This window comes from Corella eumyota, chromosome 3 (assembly GCF_963082875.1).
Source record: "Corella eumyota chromosome 3, kaCorEumy4.1, whole genome shotgun sequence".
In the NCBI taxonomy this organism is placed as follows: domain Eukaryota; kingdom Metazoa; phylum Chordata; class Ascidiacea; order Phlebobranchia; family Corellidae; genus Corella; species Corella eumyota.
Genome location: NC_137492.1, coordinates 5,609,536 through 5,634,920, shown reverse-complemented (window position 1 = coordinate 5,634,920; position 25,385 = coordinate 5,609,536). Strand labels below are relative to the sequence as shown.

The following is a 25,385-nucleotide window of genomic DNA, read 5'->3' as shown; positions in this document are numbered from 1 at the left end:
CCCATATGCCAGACCCAACATTAAACATTTCCCTTCTGCTTACAAACCCTTTTTAAATTTCTAAAATCCTTGTAAAATGAAATGTCTATCACATACCACTAAAAAACGATCGGTAACAAATTCCAAAAATGTAGACAATTTTATACAAAACTTAACTCATTGTTACGTAACTATATAACTTTCATGGATACAATGATTACCTTATTACAAAAAATCGTAACAATAAAAACATTGTTCGTTTATCAGCTGATTGAATATTTACTTATCAGCTGATTGGATATAATTTTCTGATAAACAATAACTTAACGTTGTCCCATGAACAAACATAAAAAAATTAAAATTTGTGTTTTCAGGTAACTCTTATTTTACATTCTCTCACGTTTTTAAGCAATAGTTTAAAATAAACAAAAAATTCTCTTATTGAGGTGCTGTGTGGCTCTAACAAATCACTTGGGCAATTTTACTATTTTTAAACCCATAACCTACCGACTTATCTGAGCCTTCGTATTTTCAAAATGATTTCTTTTTTATTTATTTTTATGCATTAATAATGTCATGTTGTAAAACATGAAAGTAATTTTTTTAAGTTACACAAACGTGTGGAATACATGAGTTGTTAAAAAAGTTCCATTAAATTGAAATGGGTTTTAAAAATATATTATAGTATTTTTGTGTATGAGCTATTTCGGCTATATAAGTCATTTTGCGCCACTAGCGGGGCTGTTTTTATACAAAATCAATGTTCAACGTAGTTGTTGGGTGTGGGTATTTTGAGTGTACGATTGCGCGGTGTGATTACCTTTAAAATAATCTTTTTGGGCTTGTGAATTTGCGTGAGTTACTCGAATTAAATTCATTACCTGAGTACGAAACTGAGTGTGTATGTTTATTTCAAGCAGTTGTTAAAATTAGTTTAAATGTGCTTTATTGTAAAACACTAGGCTTGTAGAAATGTAAACTAATTATTATGACTTGAAAAAAATAAAAAAATACGTGGTATGGTTAAACAATGTTAAAAAATTCAATTTCTAATAGTATCGAAAATATCATACCAGTTACATATGAAAAAATATTAATTTACCAAACTGAACGAATTATACGTTTTTTATTACTTGTTTATGTTTTAGAATGTTGCTTTGTGGTCAATTAAATATTGTTAAACATCATTTTATAAAATGATTTAAGTAAATGTTAAACGTGTTTTTACTTGGCAATTTCCTGGAGTTAAGTTTGGAAAAGGCTTCTGAAGTTGGACTAGTTTTCTTAAACGCAAAACTTTTAAGGCAATAAAAACACTTAGAAACTTTGTGCCACCACTGCTTAATAAAACACAATGGCTGCCGTTCCAAACCAAACCGAGAATCTTATGACCTACAAGTTGGTCGTGGTTGGTGATGGTGGTGTGGGTAAAAGTGCACTTACCATTCAATTTTTTCAAAAGATGTTTGTTGAAGAATATGACCCAACTATTGAAGATTCCTATATTCAACACACCGATATTGATGGGCAGTGGTGTATATTAGATGGTATAATTTGACATTTTTTTTGCAATAAACAGTGTAGAGTAATTTGTGTTGTTAAACTGTGAAAATTTGTAGTACATTAACTGCTAAATATTTTAACAACAATATTCATATAAGTACCAATACGAATATTAGTAAGTTCAATTATTAAATGGATAACTAAAGTTTTACCTAATTTTCGTGTTTTGTCATTAGAAAAATACACTGAAACAATAACACCCCCTTGTTATAATATTTAAAACCTTGTGCAAATTAATAATGCTTTTTTAATATTTTTATTTAGTATTAGACACTGCTGGCCAAGAAGAGTTTAGTACAATGAGAGAACAATATATGCGAACAGGTTAACACCAAAAGAATTACATTTTTTAATGCAATTTGTTACATAAGTAACCCTTAATATTTTATTTTTTTATTATTTGCAGGTGATGGATTTCTTATTGTGTACAGTGTTACAGATCGAGCTAGTTATGATCATGTTCCAGAATTTCATGATCTTATTTTAAGAGTAAAAGACGAGTAAGTAGTTAAAATATAAGGTTGTTTATGCCTTCAGAATACAAACATTTTTTTGCCTTATTAAAAAGCAAATTATTAAAAAAGTTTTTACAAAACATTTTTTTTATTAAGAAACAACAACTAAAACTAATACTGTTTTCAGAACTAGATTTCCTGCATTATTAGTTGCCAACAAAGTAGATTTAGTTCATCAAAGGGTAGTGCAAGAAGAGGAAGGAAAAGAAATGGCCAAACAATTTGGTGTAAGTATAAAAATAGACTGTGGGACGCAGTTGTAAAAGCACAGGACAATGTCCCAGGCTTGATTCCCACTGCTCCCAAGTCAAAATATCAATTTTATTTAACCTTCTTTACTGAACAGTTCTTATTTTTTTTTCTTGATTATTTTGCAGATTCCTTATATTGAAACAAGTGCAAAAGATCCTCCACGAAATGTTGACAAGGCATTCCAAGATGTAGTTAGAATTATCAGGTAAATATCTTCCCAAAATTCTCATATTTATTCAATGAAAGATTAATAAAAAATTGTTTAGCAATTATTTTGATATTTTTTTTGTAACTTGTTATTATTAAAAGGTAATATTTTAAAATGTTTTCAATTTTTGAGTATATTGTATTTTGGAAAAATAACTGTTTAACCCGTATAAGAAATACAAAAATTTTGTTTGACTTTAATTTGTTTCCAATTTAGACTGCAAGGCAATCAACCTGCCTCAACTAACGGAAACACTGATGAAAAAAAGAGATGTTGTAATATCTTGTAACTCCATTTTAGTTGACCTTTGCGATTATCTTCAAAGGTTTTTTTCATGGTCTTTGCTATCCCTAAAAAAGCACAATTTTGTCGAACATTTAAGGAATTGGCCTTTAAAACAATCTTGCTAAGATACATATTAAAATAATAATTGTTCAATTTTGGTATTGTTAATATCACAAGTATTAAAGTAGTATGGCCATAAAAATTTTAATCATTTATGTACTAATAATAATGTTTCTTGGGTAAATTAGCAGGATAAAATTTGGTGTTAAAATGTTTTATTTAAACAGGGGTATTTAAGATGCCTTGACCATTTCAAAATTAATATCAATCCAAAGCAAAATGCTAAATATGTTACATTATCTAACTTAAGATGTTAGCATAAAATAATACAACAAATGGTGTGTACTCTTAGTATGTGATTAAATCTTGCAGTGCCAATTCAATAGAAGCATTAAACTGGAATTAACTTTATATTTTGTTGATGACGGTGCATACAAATTTCTAGTAGTGTAATGAGATTAGGATTTTTCGCCCCCAAATGATGTATAAATATTAGTATTTATATTTATGTTCTAATTATGTATTTATTACATTATTCATTTATGTCCAGGAAAAATATTTTGGTTACTGAAACTTAAAAGTTCGAAACCGGCCTTTTTTTATGTTTGCATTACAAATTACTTTTTTCACCAATAATTAAATGTTCTAGTAATAAAATTTGCTTGTTTAATGCTCAAATAGTGTATTAGACGAAATTGCTGCTTTTATCATTTCTAAAAATGAATTCTACTTATAAAAAAATGCTGTTCAATTTCAATTTGTTAATTTTGTCTTTTGTTGCTACTAAAAATAAATAACATAGAATTTTTTTATACTACTAAAAATAAAATTAAGTGTTTCAAATTTAGAACATAGATATGTTATCAAATTCTATAAATTTAAACCCAGTAAAATCTACCCAATTAGATAGTACTACATACCAATTCCTTTTTTATGTAAGGGGCAATCCTAACACGAAATATCATTATCATACTTTAACAAAGAATTGTTATTTAATATGATTTATTAACAATAACATAAAAACAGCTGAAAAAAAAACAAAAATACTCCAAAACTTTATCAACTGTTACAACAAAGTTTTTGAAGGACACAAACAACCAAACTAACATATTTACATGTTTTAACCTAATTTTTTAAGTAAAACAATCTCGTTCTTTTCTTTAGACAGGATCTTTAGGTTCCATAGTACTATAAATAATGAAGTTGGGCATTAAATAGTAAAATTATTTAAAATAAAAAATATATAATTTTAAATATATAAAATATATGTATTTTTAAGTTTTGTGAATTTTAAAATTCAACTCTATAAACATGTAGACTGCCAAAATTTTAATTTTGAATATATATAATATAGAGTAGAATTTTCAAAATTACAAACTTAAAAGTTTTATAAAATTTAAATTACCGGAGATTGCTGTGGCATGCTATGGGGCTGCATCTGCGGCGATAACATTCCTTGATACTGGTCTCCTTGCTGTTGTTGGCCCATGTTTTGTTGCATATACATATGCTGTTGAGGCTGCATTTGTGGAGACTGAAGATAACTCATATCATGTTGGTTGCCAACCTGGGAAGAGCCAGGCATATGTTGTGACCTCATCAAAAAAAAGAATTTTTAAATTTTTTTTTAAATACAGATTAATGAGAAAATACTTTACAACACACAAAAACTTCATTGTACCTTTTTCTTTTTTTAGTTCGAAAATTTGCTTTGGGCCTCTTAAAATAGAAGTGACCTGGATCATCTGAACTCTCTTCGTCAACTGAAATACTTCTTAACCTGTGCATACTAGCATTTAACTTATCAAGACACATGTCATCTGTATCACTCTGCATGATATTCTTTTCTCTAAGACCAGCTATCTTCTTTCTGATAGACTTGTCATTTTGCACCCTTCGCAACGTTTCAAATTTGTTAAGATGACTTTCAAAATCACTTTTCTCACTTTCACTATCTTCGCCTTCGCTAGAGGAATTATTAATCCACGATAAATAGCTTGTATCGATATTTTTAAAAGGGTCATCTAGCTGAAATCCGAAACCCGTATCTGAAATTTCCGCTGCTTTTTTATTGGTTTTAGTCTTCTCATTTAAATCTTCAATAGATTGGTCATCCGAATCCTTCTTTTTCTCGCTGTTGTTTACTTCAATACCAATTTGGTCATGTATGTTTACAGCATTATTTTCTTTGTCAATTGAAGCCTGACTTGATCTATTTTTTGCTCTATCTTTACTTGTTGGTAATTCTGTCAAATGTCGTTGATTTGATTCTGTAAGAACTTGATAAGACTTTTCAACATTTTTTGGTATAAATGTCTTCTTTGGAATCTTGAACAATTCTTTAGCTACACTGTCTCCTGTTTTTTTCTTTGGTTGTTTTTTTCTGTTATCCTTTGCAACTGTATTTCTACTAGAAAAATATTTTCCCTTAACTTTACTGTTTCTAAAAATAATAACGTTTTCGCCAACGAATCAAAAATTCAAAAATTGAAAAGATTTACAATTTTTTTTTAATATCCCTGACATAATAAATATGATTTGAAAAATAAAAAAATCAACATACTGGTAATGTATTGGAGAAGTCCCAGAAACTGAGCCTGAAATTGTATTGTTTGCTTCTGCGCTTCTAATCATAGTGGATTGTAATATAGGAGGACCTAAGGGTGCCTATAATATAATACCATCGCAAATTTATTATTATTTGTTTTTTTTTAATATATAAAAAAAACTAAAATAACTTTAAAGGTTCTGTTTAGGCCATGATTTTTTTTTTAATAAAAATAACGAATTTATCAATAAAAAATAACAGTTAAATTACTTGTGAAGACATTGATGAAGAAAGCGCGGGAGATGCTGGAGTTGCAGGAGGTTCAAATTCTTCTTCAACAGTTTTCTTTTTTCTTCCTCGTTTTCCCTGTATAATTAATATTTTCATTTTGTTTTATGTTTAAACAGCCAATAGAAATAGAAATCAACTAGTGATACCAAATTTATAGTTAAAATTAATTAATAAAATTTTATAGTAAAGCATGATTTTTACATTTTTGAATTATTAACACTTAACAATTGCCCGCCCTATGGACTGCATTTAAATTGTAATAGTATGGACACTTGCAACTAGACTATACCAATGATAATTTACACCAAAAACAATTAGTATTTCAATTTATTTCAAATTGGACATACATACACATACTGTCCACTAAGCTTTATTATGTATTTTTATTTCAAAACTCATGCTGACATGGCTAACCTTAAAAGGTACCCTGATATCATCATCTACTCCTTGTATTAGTGAGCTGCGATATGAAACCAAGGGAATCCAAGCAGGATCTTGGTTTGAGAGCATGAAAGGTTTTATTCGTTTGTCCAAATATTGAACCCTGCATTTTAGAAAAAAAGCATCACAATTGATTTAGTTAACCTTTTTTGAGACTTTAATGATTTAACTTTTGGCTTCTTTTTAGTGAAAAAAAAGGTAGAAATAAGAGTAAGGCTTTAGACTATCTAGAATTTAAGTTTACAATTTTTAGAATTTTAATTTAAAAACTGCTACAAAAAAATGAATTTGTATTCTTACAAAAAAATGTGTTACTTACATTGTTTTTTTATCTTGTTTCATCAGTTTTGCAGAAAACTCTACCAATATTCCGAGAAAACCCAAATTAACCGGCGCAGATGACTCGTTATATTCTCCTTCATCCCGCTTCAGAGAAAACAAGATTCCATTTCTAAAATAAAAATATTTTTAAAAAATGGACCCAAATTTTTTTGAATTTGTTTTGCATTTTGGTTTATTATATTACTTGTGCAATTCACCGACTGCTTCCCTTGTTTTAACAAGATCCAAACCAAAAGTTAAGGCAAACCGTCGGGCGAGTTCTTTCATGTGTCCATACTCTTGTGAACTCTGGTCTAAAACACCACCTTGTTCGGCAACTGTAGCTACAAACAACTAACAACAAATATGTTTTATTATACTTGCTTATATGTTGTAGTACCCTTAGGTAAATTGCTATTAATGGTTCATACTCCTGCCAAACCAAAAAACAATTGTCTTAATATCCCAGTGTTAAAAGCAACTTTGGTCTGAACAGATCAACAAGTGATATTCTGTTATGCATAAACCTATAAAAAAACAGTCGCAATTAATACCTTCATTAAGCTAATAGCAAGTGTTCGTGCACAAACAAGTTTGTTGATATGTCGGGATCGACTTATTGTCTCTTTAATGATATCACCATAGTCGGAATAAAATCTGGAGAAATACAAAAATTTTCGTAGTAAGTATAAAGTGAAAACCATGACCAAGTTGTTTAAATAAAATAATTATGTAGACAATTAGTAAAAAATATTTATGTAGTTAAAAATAATCTGGCAAAGCTTTAATATTGTTAACTTTTAAAGTCAACTTGAAGAATAATAGTGTTATGTAAATTACACCATTTTTTACAAGACAAATTATAATGAGGGAATAATAAAATAAAAAAAGTTAGACTTTTTATTCTTTTTTTAATTAAAATTACCAAATATACCTTATATATTGTTGAAATATGGTTGCAGCAAGCGTCATGTCAATCATGTCAAATACAATAAGTTTGCATGAAGCAGCAAGAAAAGATCTTCGGCGATGAAGAGCATCAATTTTTGGATTGTCATCCTCATCTAAATGACAAAAATATAAGATTTTTTACAATGTATGATTAGAAAAGGTTAAATTTAGTTGGATTAAGTTTTTTTTAATAAGCTCTACAAGTGTAAAATTGGTAAAGATAAGGATTTAAATGCGAATTTTATTAATAAAGAAAACATTTTGATTTAATACACAAATCACATTTAAAAAAATAATTAATGTTTTAACATTTTTAAAATATGACATCACTTAAATGTAAAAAAATATTTTTAAAACAATAAAAAGTATTTAAAAATTGTTTTTTAAAATAATAAGTCCATTAAAAAATAAAATATTATCCTTATAATTCCATGTAATACTTACTTTCATCACTATCATCATCTATACTAATAAACACATTCTCGTTAACAAAATCAATCAGAGAATGTTGTAAACTTTCTGGTGCCCTGCGAACGAGAGTTTTTAACATCGGTGAACTGTGCACCAACTGGGGAGCATATATCACAAGTAAATCACAGACGGACATATAACTTTCTTCTTGGACCTGTTTAAAACCAATAGCTATAATTTATAGGAGTAATTTATTTAATATTAATATGATAGGCACTTATAAACCTTAAAAAAACATACAAAATAATTTTAATTAATTTTTACAGAATATAAAAATATTTTTTTACATTGCAAAATTAAATTTAAGTTTTTTTAATATTTTTGAATTTACAAAAAATATATCTATTAGCTTTTACTTGGTCGATTACCAATTTATGGGGTGCATGCACCACAAACAGTAGTTTTTTTATTTTAAAGGCTTAATAATTAAGCGGTCATATATATAACCTTCTTTCTATTAAGATAACATCATTCAACCTTTAACAAAATTTTGCTTATAAAATCTTACAAAGACCAACAGAATTATATATATCATTTGCATTTTTTTAAATTACTACCTTTTGTGTTTGCACAATTTACATTTACATCTTTTTATATCAAAACAGTGTTCTGATTAAATTTTGTATACTTTCAATATCTATTACCTGCCTTTTGTGTAATTTCGAATTAAACCCTTTCCTTACGGAAAAAAAAAACAGAATTACAAATTTTTCGTTTTTTTATAGAATGGCTTGGTCATATAGTGATATAATCCAGAATCCAGGATTAAAAATAACAAACAAAATTCAGCAATACAATATTACTTACAAATTTGTAAGGGCAGTTCGTGAGCAGATATTGACAGTGTTGAATATATTCGGAAATTTGTTGACGAAGGCTTGAAATAGCTTGTTTGGTTTCTTCTGAGTTTCCTTCGGTAATGTTAGAGGCATCGCTCAGTTCTTTAACTTTTGCAAACGCAAAAACGAGCTCGTAGTAAATGTAATTCACGGCATGGGCTAGCATCTTAAAAAGAAAATAACAAAGTTTTTGGATTTAAAATCTACACCAGATTTTATTGTTTAGGACGTATTTATATTTTTATTTTATCCCCAATGTAAAAAGGCCAACTTTACAGCCTAAACATAGGGTAACACTTGCTTAGTTACTTTTAAAAAAATTTCAGTAATTTTAGATTTAAATGTTCAGCAGGAGTTAGTATTGTTTATAGAAACTTATAGCAGCAGTGGAAATCAAACAGAGGGAATAAAGTAGTAAAGTGTTCTAACAACTGCTGGTAAAAACTTAAACAACTTTAAAGCTTACCTGTTGATGAATAGCATTATGGTTTTCTTGATAGGCATCAATAATTGATGAAACCTTTAAATAAAAAAACAACAAATATAAATTAGAAATATTTTATTTTAAAGTCATATATTATTTTTATATTCAAAAATTCATAGAATGGTGTCACTGAACACAAAAATGATTTTAACTTTGAATAAATGAAAATAAAATTAATTAAAAAAAAAGAAAATGGAAACCCTGTTTGTGATGACCTAGAAAGTACTAGCTTGTATACATTCACTATGCTACTTGGTACTTTCTACGTTACACAAAAAATATGGTAACCTGTTTTTTTATGTTAATCATTTTACAGTATTTTTGAAAATTAAATTGTGAGTGCCACAGACATCTTTTTAAAGGTTCTAAAGCCATTTTGTGATTCATTGTCAACCATACTAACGTGCTATTACATCCTTTACAAAATTGCAAAACTCTGTAACATAACACTTTAACAAAAAACCTTTTAAACGTATTTTTACTTTTAAAAAATATTTTAGTACCTGAGTGTAGAGGTTGAGAAATAATAAATCGTTGAACTTGTACAAGTAGGTCAACTTTTTCAAACTCAGATTCACATTATAAATTTCTTCGGCTTCAACTTCACTGCCCTGTTTTTTAAAAATAAAATATGGTGTCAATAAATACTAACATACACAAAATATAATTTCGTATTTAATTTTTTAAATATTTAATTGCAAGCAGATTTACACTACAAAATTAGTAACTGGCATTTAAAGCAACAAAAATAACATTTCTTATTAAATTTGGGATTCTTTTTTTTTAGAAACAAAAGGGATTTCTAAAAGAGGTTTAAGGTAAGAGTTCATTAAAAACGTCAAAAAGAATAATACCAACACGAAAGAATAATACCAACACATATTATGGATCAAAAAGAAAAAACTTACGGCATCTTTAAATATAGCAAGTGCAAGTTGAAAGTTTTCCGATTTCGACGAAATCATGTTTCTTTTTGAAACAGACACAGAACTGTATATCGCATATTCGTCATTAGAAAGATGATTGTATGTATGTGAAACTTGCTCTAGTACCTTATAAATAAAATTTTAAAATAGAATTTATTTAAAAGAAAAAAAAATTTAATCTAATAAAAATATTTTTAAATAGTTTTATAGTATTTTTTGTTTTGTTTCATATTTATTTATCCTTGTGGAAAGGTCAACTTTATCACCTAAACATAGAGTAACATCATCAGTTACTTCGACCCAGTATCGTGTTGCCTTCGGCAAGCTGCTTAATAAGTATCAGCTCAACAGGATTGTATACATTTATAGCGCCTTACTTAAGTGCGCTACAGCATTAGAGCAGTGGGGGTTGAACACAGGAACAGATGCAATGAAAGCAAGTGTTCTGACCACTACAATGCGCTGCTGGTCGTATGTCGAAGTCAACCCTAATTTACCTCGGTGTCTGTATGCTTGTCAACAATAATTGCCATTTGCTCCAAAAGATCATCTAAGTGTTTTTCCAACCTAAGGTAATACATTTTATATTCATTGATTTAGTTTATTTTTTTATGCTGATTTAACTACATTTTTTTGTAATTTGTTTAAATTTACCATTCTTGCTCGAAAGGCAATCATCTTTTTATGACAAGGAAAAAAATGTCTGTATTGCAGTTTTCTTACCTACTGGATGTGTAGCACTCCAAGTTAAAAAATCTTGGAATTTGTAAAAGTCCTGCAACCTTTTCTTTGTCCATTTGAAATTTCCTTAACAGATTTGGAAGTGCTACAATAAAATGCTCAGTCAAAGCAATTGTGTCTTCAATTGCCATCTTACGATCCCTTGAAGCAATTTTCTAAATAAAATTGTGATGTTTAGATAAAGTTTATACAACAATTAAAAAAAATCGATGAAAAAAAAATAATTTATGTTGTATAAAAAAGATATAGTGGACCACTTGGCTTTACAATGTAAGGTCATTGGTTTGATTCCCACTGCTTCCATGTAAGAGTGACTTAAGTAAGGTGCAATAAATAGAACTTCTGCAAAGCTAATAACCAATTGGCAGGTCAAAATATTTGGTGTATGCTAAATAGTATCAAAAACTGCCAAAGATAACTCAAGATTTGGTCAGGGTAATAAATGATATGCTGCAAAGTTAGCCTTCTCACATCGACCATAAAGATATACAAAAAACACAACTGTATTTAAAACAACTTACTTTGCTATAACCCTGTCTGCCAGTTGGTGGAATTCCTTCTGCTGCTTGTTTAATAGAACACACCATAATATCAACCAAAGCACTTTCTTGTTTCTCATTTAGCGCATCCTGGTCATTTGCAGGTTCCTCCAGAAGCAAATCTGACATACACTCCCAATCCTTTAACATTCCGGATGCTACATCCCACAAAGAATCAACCAAATAGGTCGCATGTTCGTGCAGCTGTAAAATATTTGCATTGCATCAATTTTAATTTAATGTGAAAGTAACAATTTTTATTTTATGTGACAGGTAACTTTTACATTAAAGGAACCATGTTTTAAAATCTTTTTTAGAAATCACAAAATATGTCTGGTAGTTTGGATAAAAAGCCTAGAGGTTTCTGGTTTGAGTTTACTGATGCCACACTATTTGCCCTGAGCCCGACATTTACTTATAGCTAAAACACGTCACAACTAAACACCCTTACAAAAAAAAATATAAAAACTTATCCCCTTAAAGTATTATAAAAAAATTTTTAAAATATCACAAAATAATATTTTTGCAATTATAAAAAGTTCATATACTTTTTCACTCCAAGTCAAGTTTTACTTAAATTCTTTTTACCTCACTTTCTATGAAAAACAACACGAGGTTGGTTATCATTGGAGTGTTAGGACTTCTTTTTCTTCCACGTTTAGTGTACCCCGCATTTAGGTCCTATAAAAATAAAAAAACTTTATAAGACATTTTAAATTTAAACACAAAATTCACAAAAATATGAAACAAAAAATTTTTGTTTAGTCACAAGTTTATTTTTTACAAAAAAATTTTAAATTTAATTTTATTATATTAACTTTATTTATAAACCAATTAAAACCTTGTTCATGAAGATTTGCTTGTTTAGAAATTCTGCAGCAGCCACTGCAACAGGACGATGACAGGAGTAAACCAGTTGATAAATACTTTCACTGTCTGTATCTGAGAGGACTGGAGTGTCATATCCACAATTTCTACAAACATTAATTTTTTTCTGTTAATTTATATCCTTAATATAAAAAGGCTGACTTTACAGCCTAAACAATTAGAAACAGAGCCCAGACTTAAGTCAATTATGATGGTTTGGAATATTATTATTTATAATTAAATAATAATAAACTAGCACCTTACTCAAGAGTGCTACAGCATAAAAGCAATGGGAATTGCACCAAGAACCTCACATGGTAAATTAAAGTGCTCTAAACACTTCATCATGTTTAAAATTTACAGTTTTTACAACATTAATCAGTAAACATAAAAAAATATTGTAATGTAGTGAACAAAAAAAAGAGAAATTGATAAATTGATTTGTACATAAACAAGAATTAAGACCAAAATGTGATTCACTAAATTAAGACCAAAATTAGATTCACCAGTTTTGAAATAACCCTAAGAGTTTACACTTTTTGATCACAACTCCTGGTCATATCTAACTTCTTTCAAATTATCCAAAGATCAACCAAAATTACATATTTCATATTTAATATAACAAATGTTTTATAAAAACTTACGAAAGAATAAGTGTCAGGAGTTTGATGGCCAAAACAGCAACATCAAATTCTCTGTCCAATGACATCGACACAATTCGGTTTTTAAATCTACTCGTGAACAACTTTAAGTCTTGCGTCATTTCGTTATTACTGTACAGTGCAGCTAAAGTTTGCAAGCATTTTGATCGAACTTCTTTTTGCTACAAAAAAGGATTTTTCAGTATGGTAAAAAAAAAAAAAAAAAAAGTACCAAATGTTATTGATTTAAAAATGCTGGCTACAGCTGTTTAATTTTTTGCCCTGCAGAATCATTTATTGTATTTTTGCCAGTTTGATTATACTTACCTAGTCATTAACCTTCTGATTGGGGTTAGCAGAAATAAGAACTGTACAGTTTATGTCTTACTTAAGGAAACAAAATGAAAGCATTTGGAAACAAACCAAAGAGCTTATGTTATTGCTTTAGGTGGTTTAGCATTTTAGTTAAAGTTAAATTAACAAACATTTTTGCTAAATCAAATGTAACGATTTTTTTTAAATTACAAATTACCTTGTCGTGAAGAGTCCAGCCAACATATTTTAAATAGCTGTCGGTGAGAAATACTTTAGGAAACAATTTCATCCAAACTCCGATTTCTTCCATGCACAGAGCTCGTAACTCAGCTATGTAATCCCGATATCGATGCACAAATATTCCCTATCAAAATGAAATGTAAAATTTATTAAAATCTTTACCATGCTATCTATATACATAAAAAATATGAAATAGAAACTGCCCTTAAAAGCAAAAAAAAAAATGTTTTGGTATGCAGGTATATATGTAAATGTTCCTGGGCAAATATTAGTTGATAGTTGCAATCATATTGGGACAATAAAAAAAGCAGACTGTGAGCGGGCAAATTACTAGTGTATACTATATAAAACATTTAAAAGTAAACAAAAAATCTTAAAATTATATTCCAAAGATCTTGTTGCCAAACAAAGAGAAAAAATTAACATTGGGTAGGATTTAATTACCTTAAAAATTCCATTTAACATTCCTTCGATTTCAGTTTGCTGTTCTTCTAGCTACAAAAATATTTAAAAAATTCAAAAATAAAGTTAATAAAGTCTGTAAGCCTCTGTGTGGCACTTATAGCCTACAATTTCAAATACTAAATGTATTAAATAGTTAACCGTATTGCATTCTTGTTACCTCTTTTCTTTTTTGCAATAATATATCGAGTTTTTCTGAAGCTCTTTTGCTGATGCTTTTGTTTTGTTCGGCATCATATTGTCTTTGTGTGTTATCTAGGCTTACATTTAATTGCAAGGCAACATTCACCAGACCAGTCATGAGTTTCATCGCTGAAAAAAACAAAAAAAAATTAATCTTTAATTTAATCAGTAGCGTTTTTGAAATAATAACCAAATTTTAATAATAAAAATCAATTTTTTTTATCAATTTATCAATTTTTTTTTAAAATAATTGTCAAAAAGTCTGTTAATTTGATGTTTTTACCAGCCAGGGTCGATGTATGTCTGAAAGCTCTAACTTGGGAGTTGCTCAACTCTGTGAGTAAAGTTAAAACGTTGTCCATCATCACTTGATCGTAAATAATTTGGTATTGACACTGTCGAACTAGGGCCTAGATAAAAAAAAAGTTTAAGATTTTATTAAAAAAAATGTCATAATTTTGATTTTATTCATAAAATTTTTTTAGAAATTTATTTTACCTGAACAAAATCACAGAAATTGGATTTAAATTTTTTAAACTGAGCTCCAGAAGCTATTAGAGGATAATCTCCACTGTCCTTTAAAAAATAACAAAGTAGAAAAACATTTGCATCATAAAATTAAAAAAAAAGAGTAACACACAAAGGCGAAAATAAAACAATACCAAACATAACATATATATAATTAAAGTATATATTTTTATTTTAAATAAAAAAGGTTAAAGAATAAAAACAATATGATATTTCTGTTTAATTAACTAGCTTGAAGTAGTAGGCCTATTTAATAAAATTTGAATAAATTTTATCTAAAAAAAAACTTTAAACAATATCAAGAAACTACCTCATGAAATTCTTCTGTCATTCGTTTAATGATATCTTGAAACCCTTCAGTTGCTTCCTGCACCATTTGGGCCGTAACAACTCCCCGACAACCAGCCGCATTTATAAAGAATTGAATAAGGTCTAAAAGAGCTCCATTTCGATCCGTCTAATAATAAGCTTTGTTTATAGTTTTTATAGAAAATATTTTTTTAAAACAACAAAGATACTTAAACTTTTTATGTTTGACCCTCTGACTTGAATTTTATTTGTGTGTAACCTCTGTAGTTTTTTAAGGGTCAAAGGTTCAATTCCCAGTGCTTGCATGGTTTAAAGTTCTTGGATAATGCTATAAACAGTCCGAAATTTTGCTGAGCTAAAAACCATTTGACCGAAAAATCACCAAACACTATGATTAATATTTAATATCCAAACCTACTTAAGTCCATTAAAATATGTTTCTTTGCGATATACTGTTGAGTCTGGTCTTCTGATATCGAGAATAAAATAAAAACAAAATATTAATAAATTAGTAAGTTATACCTCATAAGCTTCAACCCAGTCATCCACAACGACAGTCATAGCGGTTTTTCCATGTCGAACTATCTCATATAATGAAATATCGTTCATATCACTTATGACACCCTGTCGAGCTCTTTTTGACGCCTGAATTAATAATTTTGTAATTTATCGTCAGTAATATGGTTTTTGCCTTAATATTTAAATATTTTAAAGCATATTTCATACTCATCTGATCATAATAATTTACATTTATTTAAAACAAATTAAATAAAATTGCAAAATATTCTTAATATAGAAACTACCAACAATACATAAATTATTTTTGTCATATACACATAGTAATCACATCAGTTATTGTTGGTCTGTTGGTTTATGTAAAATTTTTTGTTTTATTAATTTATATAAAAAAAACTTAAAAATATTAATATTTTGATTTACACTTAACATTACATACAGAATTTTGAGCGCTTTTTCGTTTTTTAGGGGTCCGAAATTGTTCCTCCCCATCACTATCTTCCTCATGATGGGAATACATTTTCAATTTTACAAAAAAATAGGCATCGAGTATTTCATTATACAACAACAAAACTGTCTACAAAAATATAATTTAAAAATTAGGTAAACGTAAACATTTTTGGCTGTATGATAGTGTAAAAGTATGACTAGATCTAACATTTTAAATTCTAAAATATAAACTCCATCTTTTTTTACCACCAACTAGTTTTTTACGCGCGTTTTAAAAATACTTTCGAATATTAAATAGGTTTATCCTCAATTTTTACACAAATATTTTTCAATTTATTATTGGCAATAAAAAAAATATTAAAAACTAAACATAAACTAATAAAATATTCTAAAGGTCTAATGTTTAAATAGTTATCAATTTTTACAAATAAAATAACATTTTGATGAGCGGCAGGGCCAACTTAAGAGCCTAATAGTTGTGGGAGGTTATTGCTATTTTGAATTAAATAAATGGTACCAAAATGCGTAATTTTGAATTACACATAGTATATTTTGAATGATGCTTTAATTTTAAAAAAGTAATCAAAGTGACAACTGCTAGCGCTGGCTTTCAGGAAGCAGCGTTAATCTTAATATTTACAAACTTTTTGTTAGAATAAGTTTAAAAGTTTAAAGGTTTCTCACAAAATAAAAAAACAGATGTTAAAGACATAACATTAATTAAAAAACATAAAATGGATATCTTAGGTCCTTAACACTTGAATTTATTTTTTATTTAATTAACTGCATTGGTTTCCAGCCGGAAAGCAATAGATCCCATTAACTTAATACATTACTTGAAGGAAGTTAACTTAATGCCTTACACACGTCACAGGTATTTTATACACGTCGAAAATAAACGCCTAGTCCACGTTTTTAAAAAAGCTTTTATGAAGCATGTCATTACATTTTTTACATTAAGTTAAATGTTAAATTTATATATTGTGTTTTATTATTTATTAGATCAAATATGTTTTTGGAATGTATCACAAGGAACTAGGCTATTTGTGTAAGATGGTGAATGGACTGGTTAAGTGTATGAAAGTTAGGTGGGTCTTAACCGCATTAAAAATAGTTTTACAAGTTAATATTTTTTTCAGTCAAGTAAAAAGGTTAAAATGTGTTTATTTCTTCATATTTTAAATAAAAAATATCACGAAATATACTAAAAATAGACTTATTCATTAAAGTTAAATTATCCTTATTGCCTTGGGATATTTTAAATTATGTAAAATTGCCTATGATTTTTTTTGCCTATGATGAGTTATTTTCTGTTCACAAATTAAAATGTGAAACAGAAATGTTAGCAAAAAGAATGGTTGGTAATAAAATAACGAAACATAGCTGTCCAGACGGAATTTTTTTTTAATTATTGGCCTCGGTTTTTAGTTTTAAAGACATGATTTTAAACTTGATAATATTTGAGAGTAACAAAGAGCCCTAATTTCAACAAAGAGCCCTAAGTGCATAGAGCCCTAATTTTAAGAAATCTTTTTCTTATTTCGAACGCTAGGTGTATTTTTTGTCTGGTCAAACTGGTTTTTAATCTAAGCAACTAGCCAATGTGCTGTGTTACAGTTATCGATAGCTGTAGGCTGTTTTTATTATACGACGTCGACATGCGCAAGCACTAAATATCCGAACATAAAATACCTTAGCTTAGTTTTTATTGCGTATTATGTCAAATTTTATATATTCGAGATAGACTTCATTTAGGACAATTAATTTAATTAGCACATTAGTAAATGGGTTTCTAAAAAGCTTGTGACAATAAGCATAGTCACAATTTAGGAAAATATAGCTTTGAAATGTAATGTAACTAAAGTTGACTGTGTTAAAAAGTAAAGATATTTTGATTTTTAAATATATAAGTAAATATTTTGTTTATCAGAATTGTTAAGTTAGATTATAAACGTATTAGAACTATTTCTTTCTGTTGTTTTCTTTAATTAAATGTCTATAAATTAAATGTTTTTAGGCAGTTTATAACCTAACTTTTGTAACAAAGTATGTAAAAAAACTAAAACTTGAAATAAAAGTATTTAAAAAAAATTAAAATATGCGGTTCGGAGTCTCCTTTTTTTATGTTTTAACTTTTGTTGTTTGGTCAACTGAATGTTCTACTTATCCTTATGGACCATCCAATGGAGATACTTTAGTTAATGGAACATCAACCCAACTTAACCTTTTATTAAGCATTCCGTTTCTTGGGTCGGGTGATCTTTCAAGAATTTGGGTAACTTAACTTTTAATATAAGCAATAAATACGAAGGTGCCACAAACTAAATTTCTTAAGATAAAATTATTAAACAAAAAATAAGAAAGTCTTATTATGCTAAACTCTTATCAATATCAAAACTGATTTTTTTTTATCTGAAGATTTTAAAATATTATCACAATAAGATGAGCTACTAGGTTTGAAAACGTCCCAAAGTACATTTAAAACATAATATATTAACCTTAAGCTATACTCTAAAACACATTCAAAGGATTTCACAGTCCTTAAATGTAAGGCCTGGTAATATACTAAAAATACAAAACAATTTTAATTTTTTTATATATGTAGATCAACAGCGTTGGAGCTTTATCTTACAACGAAATAACGGATCCACGACGACAATTGTTAACCCAAAATATCGTGTTAGCATCTTTATTTAACGAAGAACTTGGAAAAAACAGTTCAATATATTATAGACAGTTACTATCTGACGACACTCTCTTCACGAAGATATCACGTGATGTAGGAATGTCAAGAGTGTTTCGAAATGTTAATTTTGTTCCAACATATGCCTTGGTTGTAACTTGGGAAAGAATGGTTTCAATGCAAAATACATCAACAGTAAGTTTATACTTTTTTAATTTACCATCTAATTAGTTGACAATTCTAAAAACTAGTAAAAGAAGGATAATTATGTTGTGTTGGTATTTACATGGTATTTACAAATTACTTATTTGATGTTTTCAGTTTACTAGTTGAAGATAAGTTATTTTTAATTTTGTACAACATATAATCTATTGTTAAAAACCGTTGTATTTAATAACGAAATAAAAATCTAATATGTTGACTTAACTATAAAGGCGGAGCTCCCAATTGTCATTAAATTTAAATTACTAAACTATTTTAAATTAAACATTTTAAATTTTAAGCACGGTATTATTTAATGATATCTGAGCATATTTTTCAATTTGATGTGTTTTGAATTATAAATTAGTAAATTATGTTTGGATATTGTTTAGTTTAGTACAATAATTTTGAGTAATAATTTATCAGTTTGATGCTACCTTTAGTTATTGTTATTTCTTCCATAAATGATAAAACCTGGAAAAGGTTTGAGAAAGGTTTTTAGATTCTCCCTATTATAAAACAACATTGACGTATTCTTAAGTTGCCTTAGGCGTTAAAATATTTCAATATTCGCAAAACTGGTGTATAGCTACCAGAAAAAATATGTTTAACACATTTTTAATACAAAAAACTTTTAAATTATTAATGTAAAACTCGAGAGGATTAGTTCAAAATTATAAACAATACAAAAACACCCTTTTAGTGTTTAAAAAAAATTCTATAGAAACTAAGTTGACTAACAACTATTTTAAACAATCTGGGTTGGGCCTAATAAGCTTATACAAACCGTCATTAAACCATATTTAAAGCCTAAAAGCTGAATATAATGCAAGGCTTATAACAAACAAAATACAACTTCTTAAAAAACGGAGTGGCGAATTTGTAAATAACTCTTTATTTCTATATCAAACAGCCCTATTCATTTAATATACACATTTTTAATTTTTTTTCTACCATTTTTATATGTAAAAATATATGTGCAAAACCGCAGTATAGACAATTATTCAAATAATTTAATTCTTTTTGTTATATAGCAAAATATATTTCAAATTGTGGTTACCTCGGACGGCGTTCGGAGTTATGCAATCTACAATTACGACTTCTCTAGCTGGGAATTCTTTAAATCAGAAACCACCGAAGCTGGAATATTTGTAGCTGGTGACGTCACAGAGTCGTGTGATCTTTATATACTAGGAGATGCCAACCAAAACGTAAGAAATATTTGTATACATGTTAGGATATTTAAAAACTCAGTTATTTTATTTTGGTTTTTATTTGAATAGGTTTCCAGACTCTTGGATAGATCGAAATATTCAGTTCGACCTGGAAGACATGTGATCGATATAACAGATCCCTTAAAATGTACAACATTCAGTAAGTGCAATTTTCAGACAATAATTGTATTTTCCTTTATAGTTCATTTAAAATACCTTTAAAAAAAACAAAGTGTTTAGAACATATAAGTTTATATAGCTTTTCTATAAAGTTGGCTTATATTTTAGGTTCATTCAAATATTATTTATATTGTTTTTATAGCGGGACCTTGTCCTGATTTTCCTGAAAATGAACGAGGAATGTACCAGTTTTTCTTCGAAAACACAAGAAACAATAGTCTGGGATGGAATTTTTATGCAGTGTTCACATGTCAGGCTACATTTTCCATCTCTCCTGGAGTAACAAATCAGACAATTCAATGTCTATATGATTCTGATTATTACGAATATAACTGGGATCAATCAACGTTTTCCTGCATGGGTAGGTTTTTATTGCATTAAAAAAATAAAAACACGTTTGGTCCTGGGTTAAAAGCACTGGGTGTGTATTTACATTGCCTTTACAAGGTTCTTGAGTAGAGGCGCTAACGATGCTTACTGCTGACATGCCCAACAAAAAACGTCCAGTTAATATTAAAAGGGTCAAAATTCACAAAAGTGCTAATTTAAGACTGCATCAAAGTACCAAAAACTACTCTATAAGTTTAACAATTTAATAGTAGAGAAATTAAAACGAATGTCTAATTTACTTAGATTTCAACGCCACGCGTCAGTTTGTAACAACTGTCGGTGTTTTACGACTTAATGATCCAATGGTTGTCTGGTTTAATGATGGTAAACCTACAGAAGAATTTCTAGAAACAATTAAAGAATCGGTGAGGATAAACTACCTATAAAATAGTAGCAAGATGATATTTGCCAATATTATAGAAACCCAATTGAGTTATTATTTTCTCGAAACCAAAATTTTAAAAACAACATTCATCGTAACTTTAGATTAATATTTTTTTTTTAAATTAAAGACATTTTACATGAACAAGTTAGGGTAAAATGGGGTTATTGAAAAATGACCTATTCTTGGGTAAATGGCGTTTTTAGACATATCGTTTTTGGTCACATGCACATTCGTTAAAATGGATTTTTGTGATGTTACAGAAATTCACTAAGATAAAACTTTAGAATTGTAAAATGTAATCAATTAAAAAAAATCTTAAAAACTATTTTTTGTAGGTCAATAAATTGTTCGTCAACATTGATGTAACGGGAGTGTTCAATGAAATAGTCGACATTATAAACGGAACAGACCCCGATGGAAATGAAAAGTAAAATTATATTTTTTTAAAAATCAAATAAACACGACTGCACTTTTATTAGCTGGTATCTTTATATATATTACCATTTATTAATTTTTTTCAATTTAGTAACACAACCCGAGTTGATATCGGCATAATTTCCTATATTCCGCCATCGACGAACCGAAAACTAACAGACCAAGTATTAAAAGATGTTATTTCTCAAAATCTTGCCAATAAGACTGATGGTGAGCCAGTAGTTTACGACGAAACTACGGTTAATGTCAGAGGTAAGTGGTAGAAAACAATAAAACAGTTTATTTCAACTTAAAACGACTGTTTACTTCGACTGGCAGTAATTTAAGTTAGACTGAGATTAAATATTTTAATGCGCTCTGCCCTTGGGTATGTTGTTTGATCGTCTTACTTTACCATTGGAGGCGCTATATCTTTTTTATAATACCAAAACTTGTCGCCTGACTGCAAGAAAAAAACAATGACTTTGCTGTTAAAATTTTGTATTGGTACAAAGCTTTATTTAACTAAGTCGATATTACACAATAATATACGACCAAAATAACTTTCTAAAATTTTATTTTTTTAAACGCACAGATAATTCGGATCCCTGCCTGCAGAGTTGCTTATGTAGAAATCGATTCGACATTTCACAATGTAGAAAAGGAAATGGTTTGATTCAACCCGATGCATGTTGTGGCCCATGTCAGGGAAAACCTTACCCAACTTCTATAAAAGTAAGACATTTCTTTAAAACAAAACTTCAAAATTTAATGAATTAAAACTTTATTTAAAAACAACTAAATTGTTTTTGTTCTTTTTTGATTTTTAAAATAAGATGACACCAATACGAAAATATATTTTTAAATGCATTTTTGAATTAAAAAATGAAAGTGTAATTAAATTATAACAATTAAAAAAAAACAAATTGCTTACTCAATAATGAATTAATATAATTTTTTGAATTTTGTAGGCATGTTGTGATAATAGAATTGTATACGATCCGAAAATATCTGTTTGTTGCAAAGACAGAGTCATCAAAGGCGACATCTGTCCTTAAATTTTTACAATTGTTTATTATCTTATAAGATTACAGCTCGCTAATTTAGTAGGCTAGCAAGTCAACTTGTCAAATTATATTACTAGTCAATTTTTTATATCTAGTTTTGACATCTTAGTTACAATTTTTAAATTAGCGAAAAAGGTTTAAAAGTTTTGTTATTTATCTGTTAGTTAATTGCTCTTTTAAATAAATGCGCAACTATAGTAAAATATTTTTTATGTGTCCTTTTTAGACATAGACAATAATATTTTATAAAGAAAAATAGAATTATTCAAATGACAATAAATTAAAATTTAAAATATTTATTAATTAAATTAAAAAAAAAACATATAAAAATTTTAAATAATATATTTATAATTATTCTTTAATTTATTTTTTATGTACAAATAATAACAAATTTATAGTTTTAGAATAAATTGATTAAAACTATAAAAATTTTAAATATAATTTAAAACAAACAAACAAATATTTAATATTAATACCTAAACAAAAATGAATACATTTTGTTTTTTATTGTTATTGCCAAAAACCATATTTTATATTTAAAAAACTAACTTTTAATTGCCAATTATTAAAATAGTCATCTACAAAAATATAATTCTTAGAGGGAAAAAACAATGTATGGTTTAAGTTAACATTTATTAAGAAACTAAAAAATGTAATTAAAGTTTTTGCGCATACTACCTTATTGATAAAGCACATTTCCTAAATTATCAATATAGGACAATGAAGCCTTAAAACAATTGGGTTAAAGCGAAGTCAAGACTTTTTTACATTTATTTTTTTTACATTACTTTTTCGGATCTGTATTTTGGCATTCAACTCTAAACAAACTAATTAGTAGATAGGACACAAACCACAATATATCAGGACTATACTGAGTGTTTCTTAACATTACTTAAAAACAAACCGTAATCCTGACTTATTGTAAATGATACTGTTGGCCGTAAATTAGTCTTATAGGCTGCATTAAAAAACAACTTTATTCTAAAAACATATGTTAATTTGTAATTTACCACAGCACAAACTAAACATTAGAATAAAAAAAATATATACAACCTTAACAAAATCATTTAAAAAATACTTGTTTATAGCCTAAGATTGGTGTTCTTATCTTTGTAAACGTACGCTTATGTATTTACTTGATAGAAGAGCTTAAAAAACCTACTATCTATTGCAAAACTACAGCTTTAACTAAACTTTAAAAACGCGCATAATATAATTTTGTTATATAATAAAACCTAAAGCTATAGCAATTTATTCAAACAATTAAAACCGTCCAACTTTTGTTATTTTTCTTGCTTACAATGTAATATTTTCATATGCCCTCCGTTTTATTTTGTTAATAAACGACCAATTAACTCCCATAAAAAACGCCGAACCGCTTGGTTTTGAATTTCTCACAAGAAAGAATAGGCCACAACAATTTTTTGATTTATAAGCAGAAAGTATTTTCTGGAATTGCAAATCGTAAGCTGGGAATCAAGTTGTTTCCCATACTCGGGTTTTAATGTAAAAAATCTTAACCGTAGTTGTGATAAAAATGGAAAAGCTTTGGCATATATCACCACCAAAAGCAGTGTAATTTCTAAATAAAAATTAATAAATGTGTTTTCCCTATTTTGGGTTGTATTTTATATGTATAAATTATTTTTTACTTTATACATAGACTATATAATGATAAACTTGTTCTTATAAAACATTGAATATGAAAACGCTATTTTGTTGAAAAAAAGGATGTTATGCTTTTTATATAGAATACAAATGAAAACAAAAACTGGTAATGATGCTACCACAACACATAACAACAAACAATAGCATAAGAAATACCAACATTGATATGTAATTGCAGCTTGATCAATGTCAGGATTGCATTAAGTAAAGATAATGATAGTTTTACGGTGCTGTTTGTTTTCGTAAACTAACTACGTAAGAGAAAGGGTGATAATAGCGCTGGTGTTATGTAAGGAAAAAATGTAACGGTTCCTTATTGTTAAATAGGAAAGAATAAATAAAATAACATACCAAAAAATGGGACTTAATACTAATAAATTTTTATCTTGACCCAACTTTTTTTACTATTTTAAGTTATTTGAAAAAAGAGTTTGTGCATATCTAATAAACGTTAATTTTGAGTCGCATTTCTTGCGCATATTCTTTAATTAAAAACTTTTGAAAAAAAATATTTCTAAAAAAAAAAATATCTATACTAAGATAAAGTGTTTGGCATTAATAATTAACTCATGCAAATTGGTGTTAAGTGGTAATCGTATTGATTTACTGCTTTTTAGTTTTATCCTCTATAGGCCTACGTAAATTTATCTTGCTTCAATTTTTACATTGTCTAAAATCCGTATACATAGTTATGGAAAATAAGCTAAATAAATTATCGGGTTTTAAGAAATCTTAGTTGTATAGACACGATTTTAAAACCAAATACCAAACGTATAGCAAAAGATGTTGGTTCAAAAAATTCAAATTTTTTTACACTCTGTAGGTACAAGGCCTATTGTACATCACTTGCCTTATATTGGTCATTACGTATGTTATAAGTATATTTTATGTTTAAAACTTTGCTACTGGATTAAAGTACAGTTTACTATGATAAAGTAATTGTGAGTTAAATGTTATAGTATAACCATGAAGAATTCACAATTTTTGGTATTTCTAGAATATTGACATATTATTTAGGCAATAAAGCCTTGTTAAGTTCTTTTTGTTAAGTTAGACATATCAAACTTTACTTATAACTACAACACACTATTTGTTGATAAAACTGTAATGTGTAAAACAATAATAATAATATTTAAACGACATAACCGAAAAAAAACATAATAAAAAAACAATATGCCATTTGTTAGAAAAATGTACAAAGTTATTACATAAGAAATATTTACAATAAATTACGTACATTTTTATAAATGACCGAAAT

General features: G+C 27.9%; 3 protein-coding genes across 3 annotated transcripts; 2 read left to right on the top strand and 1 right to left on the bottom strand.

Moving 5' to 3' along the window:
- The first annotated feature begins 1,131 nt into the window (after window positions 1-1,131).
- On the top strand, window positions 1,132-3,666 carry LOC145746462 (ras-related protein M-Ras-like). The gene is made up of 6 exons (XM_082564751.1): window positions 1,132-1,526; window positions 1,807-1,866; window positions 1,949-2,042; window positions 2,185-2,284; window positions 2,435-2,514; window positions 2,734-3,666. The coding sequence occupies exons 1-6, from the start codon at window positions 1,334-1,336 to the stop codon at window positions 2,804-2,806; spliced, it is 600 nt and encodes a 199-aa protein (XP_082420877.1). The 5' UTR covers window positions 1,132-1,333; the 3' UTR covers window positions 2,807-3,666.
- A 193-nt stretch (window positions 3,667-3,859) lies between these two features.
- On the bottom strand, window positions 3,860-16,047 carry LOC145745803 (cohesin subunit SA-2-like). The gene is made up of 28 exons (XM_082563964.1): window positions 15,915-16,047; window positions 15,482-15,604; window positions 14,961-15,107; window positions 14,621-14,698; window positions 14,406-14,532; window positions 14,100-14,251; window positions 13,922-13,972; window positions 13,455-13,601; window positions 12,926-13,104; window positions 12,256-12,388; window positions 12,003-12,095; window positions 11,397-11,618; window positions 10,858-11,030; window positions 10,632-10,701; window positions 10,117-10,260; window positions 9,712-9,819; window positions 9,191-9,244; window positions 8,693-8,890; window positions 7,859-8,039; window positions 7,398-7,527; window positions 7,018-7,120; window positions 6,669-6,817; window positions 6,462-6,593; window positions 6,116-6,245; window positions 5,681-5,776; window positions 5,426-5,529; window positions 4,268-4,457; window positions 3,860-4,050 (listed from the first exon to the last, which is right to left on the bottom strand). The coding sequence occupies exons 1-28, from the start codon at window positions 15,993-15,995 to the stop codon at window positions 4,036-4,038; spliced, it is 3,510 nt and encodes a 1,169-aa protein (XP_082420090.1). The 5' UTR covers window positions 15,996-16,047; the 3' UTR covers window positions 3,860-4,035.
- Window positions 16,048-17,946: 1,899 nt separating this feature from the next.
- On the top strand, window positions 17,947-22,658 carry LOC145745466 (uncharacterized). The gene is made up of 10 exons (XM_082563553.1): window positions 17,947-18,200; window positions 18,531-18,803; window positions 19,844-20,020; window positions 20,093-20,183; window positions 20,346-20,564; window positions 20,837-20,958; window positions 21,314-21,405; window positions 21,505-21,665; window positions 21,988-22,127; window positions 22,364-22,658. Exons 1-10 carry the CDS (start codon window positions 18,024-18,026, stop codon window positions 22,448-22,450), a joined length of 1,539 nt encoding a protein of 512 aa, XP_082419679.1. The 5' UTR covers window positions 17,947-18,023; the 3' UTR covers window positions 22,451-22,658.
- Window positions 22,659-25,385: the final 2,727 nt, after the last annotated feature.